The sequence below is a fragment of the Conger conger genome, chromosome 1, assembly GCF_963514075.1.
Source record: "Conger conger chromosome 1, fConCon1.1, whole genome shotgun sequence".
Taxonomy (NCBI): domain Eukaryota; kingdom Metazoa; phylum Chordata; class Actinopteri; order Anguilliformes; family Congridae; genus Conger; species Conger conger.
The window spans coordinates 23434406-23438825 of record NC_083760.1 but is presented as its reverse complement, the minus strand read 5'-3'; the positions used below and the strand labels follow the sequence as shown (position 1 = coordinate 23438825).

At 40.2% G+C, this 4420-nt stretch overlaps 1 protein-coding gene across 1 annotated transcript; it reads left to right on the top strand.

Moving 5' to 3' along the window:
- Window positions 1-873: 873 nt before the first annotated feature.
- Window positions 874-4083, top strand: arf6b (ADP-ribosylation factor 6b). Its single transcript, XM_061257183.1, has 2 exons — window positions 874-1229; window positions 1400-4083. Exon 2 carries the CDS (start codon window positions 2330-2332, stop codon window positions 2855-2857), a length of 528 nt encoding a protein of 175 aa, XP_061113167.1. The 5' UTR covers window positions 874-1229; window positions 1400-2329; the 3' UTR covers window positions 2858-4083.
- The last annotated feature ends 337 nt before the right edge of the window (window positions 4084-4420 follow it).

Below are 4420 nucleotides of genomic sequence, written 5' to 3'. Positions count from 1 at the left end.
GCTGCCTGATGGATGGAGTGTGGATACTTAAAAAAAAAAGTCTCAAGAAACTTTGGGTTTCCCCTCAAGGAACAGTCGAACGAGGTACAGTATATTTTTGCATTGTGCTGTATGCAATATCTGCCTGTGCCACAAGGGGTCCTACTTTACAAAGAACTAGTTTTTTCACGTTTCTCTTGCTCACCTTGAAACCCATAATATCATGAAAATGAACCGTTTGTAAATGTCAAGTGTAGTATCTACTGTATATTAATTACGTTGAAGTGAAAACAATGTTTTATTATCAGGTCCTGTAACAAACAAAGTGGCTAATAATATTGTATATGATTTGTCTTTGGTCCACTGAAGGAATCCATAACCATAACAGCTTACTGTAATGAGTTTTTCATGTTGTGAATTCTGTAATTTAAGAATTGTTTTTTAGATTATCGGTGTTGTAGAAGTCCATTGCTTTCGATTACCAGTCGTAACTGTTACATTGGCATTAGAGTGCTTCGTTGAGACATATTTGGGATCGAACACCTTAAAGAGTATTGTCACTTGTCATATCTAGGCTATCGTTTGCCTATCCCTGATTCTGTTTCCACACCACTTTTCCATGCACATTCTGGTTGTTTATTATAGTAAGAGGGCGGGATTTCACCCTGATAAGAATGAAAAATTGTCCTCAGAGAGGTCGAACCTCCCATCAATTATTTATACGGCTTAAAGCATGCGGCATTATTTGAAATCTTACAGAGCGCCCACTTAGAAGGCACCGACGTCATAACGAACCACCTCTTCATGGACAGTGACGTTTAGCGAGTAGCACATTGACTGGTGGTCTGTGCTATTGATAGACGCAGGAGTTTTGGGGAATGAATGTGTATAAATACGACTAACTCGTAAGTGAAAACCAGAAGCAAATATATTAAAATATGTTTGCCATCTTGCACCACTTCAGTTTCAGTTATATATAAATGTGTCTGAGAATAAATACGAGAGCCGAAATGGCGTCCATTTCCTACAATTTCGAGCTTAGTGCTCCGTCAACCACTCTGCGCATGACAACTGGCTACACAGAAAAAAATAGCGCCTGTGACTATCAGGCGATCGAGAGGAAGTGGCGGGTGATCTAGGTCCGCACCTTTTCCGGTAGCACAGTGCCGCTGCAACTCAGCGACTGAAAAAAAGAGAGGCAAGAGCGGGGTGGATATATCAGGGGAACGGGGGGCTACCGCCAGTTGCAGGTAACAGGATTTTTTTTAAATAGAAGGCCTAACGATACAGAAATATTGAAATGCTCGCAATGGGACTAATCAGAAATGTGCGCAGTACACTGATGATAGAGATGGAAGCACTTAAAGTTGTGTGCTTTTTTTGATACCCCTCCCTTTTCTGAACCGCTCTTGTGTTACAGGGAGAAGAGAAGAAGCTCTCGACTGGATCAATGACCTTTGGAATTACGGAGTCTCAGACGTTATCGTTTCCAGTAAAAGTGAATGTGACTCGGCGCGAGGCTGCACCAAGGAGCCGCTGAAAATCGCAACCCCCACGCCGGCATTTGCTGATCGAAACAAGGACGCGAGGAGAGACCTCGAAGCAGACGCAGACCAGGAGGAAGTCAGAAGTACCGCAGGCTTTCGAGAGGGCCTATTCGGAATCCTTGTATTTTTTCAACCAATGCACTTTTTTCTTGTATGCTTCCAAGTTCAATTAAAGCAACCTGGAGCCATTTCGCCCCCTTGCTAGGTTGTTTATCGATCGTTAAAGACTCCTAGTAAATATCCGAGGGAAGACCCAAGCAGTTTGTGTGGATACCGGGCCACTCTGGATTTGAAATAATTTAGGCTAACTGGATAGCTAGCCATCTTCCACACCCTCTCATTTCTTCGCGATTTCAGCAACTGGATTTTTTTCTTATGCGACCTTTATCTTCACATGACTGACAACTTTAAATAGAACGTATTACGCGACATTCCGACGTTCTTACAACTTTTAAATGATTCCTTGCCACATACTGGAAACCTACATTCGGTTGCAAAAGTCTGTAACGTTAGGTAGCTAGCTGTCCGGATTTGTCAAATACCGTTAGCTACATTTCTGTCAGTGAACTGTTGAACAGACGTTACCACATGGCTTAGTGCACCACTGATAGCTAACGTTAGTTAGGTTGTTTAACTTGTTTTGAAGATAGTTATTTGCCGGTACGGTCTCGTGAAATATTGAACGGTTCGCATTAGGCAAGACATCGCACTGATTGGCGTGTGGAAGAACGTGAAGGGGAAAAAAAACAAGGACTAACCCCACTTTTCTCAAAGGACGTGGATATTTATGTACTGTTTACAAGATGGGAAAAGTGCTGTCAAAAATCTTTGGAAACAAGGAAATGAGAATATTGATGCTTGGACTTGATGCCGCCGGTAAAACCACCATCCTTTATAAACTGAAGCTGGGACAGTCTGTCACCACAATTCCTACCGTTGGTTTCAACGTGGAGACTGTCTCTTATAAAAACGTGAAATTCAACGTGTGGGATGTCGGGGGACAGGATAAGATCCGGCCCCTATGGCGGCACTATTATACGGGGACCCAGGGGTTAATCTTCGTGGTGGATTGTGCGGATAGAGATCGGATAGACGAAGCAAGGCAAGAGCTGCACCGCATCATTAATGACCGGGAGATGAGGGATGCCATCATCTTGATTTTTGCCAATAAACAAGACCTGCCTGATGCCATGAAGCCGCACGAAATTCAGGAGAAACTGGGGTTGACCCGCATCAGAGATAGGAATTGGTATGTGCAGCCCTCCTGTGCGACCACAGGTGATGGACTATACGAGGGGCTGACTTGGCTAACTTCAAATTACAAATCTTAATGATTGAATGACTGATTAGAACAAGCAAAAAAGGCAATTAACAAATAACATGGCTTCTCAGAAGAGTATATGATAAAGAGAAGTTTGATTATATTTCCCTTTCTTTTGACTATGATGACCCCTATAATTAATCATTTTTCTTTAAGCAGACCAAATTTGTTTGGCTGTCTTTAGTTTGCTTTTGCTCTGTAGTGCGCTTGACACGTTCTTTAATAATTATCTTGACTGGAGATATATTCCATAAACAACCTTTAAAAGAAACTAGACCATTTACTGCAGATGATGGCCATTCTTTAATTTGTATTGGTGGTGCAGGGATTTTCTGATCTTTTTTTATTTTTATTTTCCTCATTTTTGGAACAGGACACATGCTCATGCCTTATAGCTACCATACACCAGCCTAAAGTGTCATATCAATGAAGGCCTTGGGATGGGTGCTTAGGAATCCATAAGGTATACCTAAACTTTCCTCATATTTTCTCTGGAAATTGAATCAAAGGCCAATATCTTGTTTGCTAAGCTTATTTAGAAAGCCACTGTATTGAAAAAAAGGTTGAAGACTGAGCAGTCAAAGTTGTGAAGTATTACTGTTGATACTGTACGGAGTACTACAAAAAATGCTCAACTTCAGTACTGTTATTCAAATTAAGGTTCTGGCCATATTAACATGGAGTGATATTGTGATGGTCCCTATGCCACAATTTTTTTTATGAATCTATTTTTACAGGTGATGTTTCAGTGAGTTGGTAAGCATTCATAATGCACCTCATTGTTATGAGCAGTTGTCAGTGTATCTTGAAATATCTCTACTTTGTTCCAAGTCATGCACCTCTAAAGTGAACAAATGAACATGGAGGGACACAGATTTTGCTACAGTTCATAAACCTGGGGTCTAACCTGGATTGGTGTTTAGTACAGGTGTTCTTTGTCTCAAAGGAACCATTTTTATTGATCATATATTTTCCATAACCTATTGTCCCACCAAAGCACTTTGATCCATTACATTGGTCCTAAAGGTGTGAGCTTTCATATATGGCAATTTAAAATTCAGGCAGGTTTGGCTCCTGATAAGCAGTCAGAAAATCCTGCTCCTCTGTAATTAAATTATAAATTCATGTTTTTGTTTTATGGTTTTGTTCTATTGCGATGCTGATTTGAAGAAATAAAGACATGTACAGAACAATATAATGTAATTGTAACAAATCTTATTAAACTAGCCATTTTAATTGTTTTCTTTCTCCTTCTGAACAAAAAAAACCATTTGGTTTCAATCTGGAAATATAAGTCTCAATTTGTGTGTAAGAGTCCTAGAGGAATTCTGACCATGGCCAGGTGATGAGTCATGAAGTTTCCATGTCGTGACTTTGTAAATTATACTCATGGGACCAGAAGGGAACATGACACCTTTTCAATTGGATTAAATGTAATGTCAAGTAGGACATTCTTGCATCTTGTATCTGCTCATTTTAAAGCTTCTCCAGGAAAAATAACCTTTGTCTAAATTGGTTTCACAATATCAGAGATGGGAAAAGAAGTGAGAACATTATGTGGATGTTCTTTTGT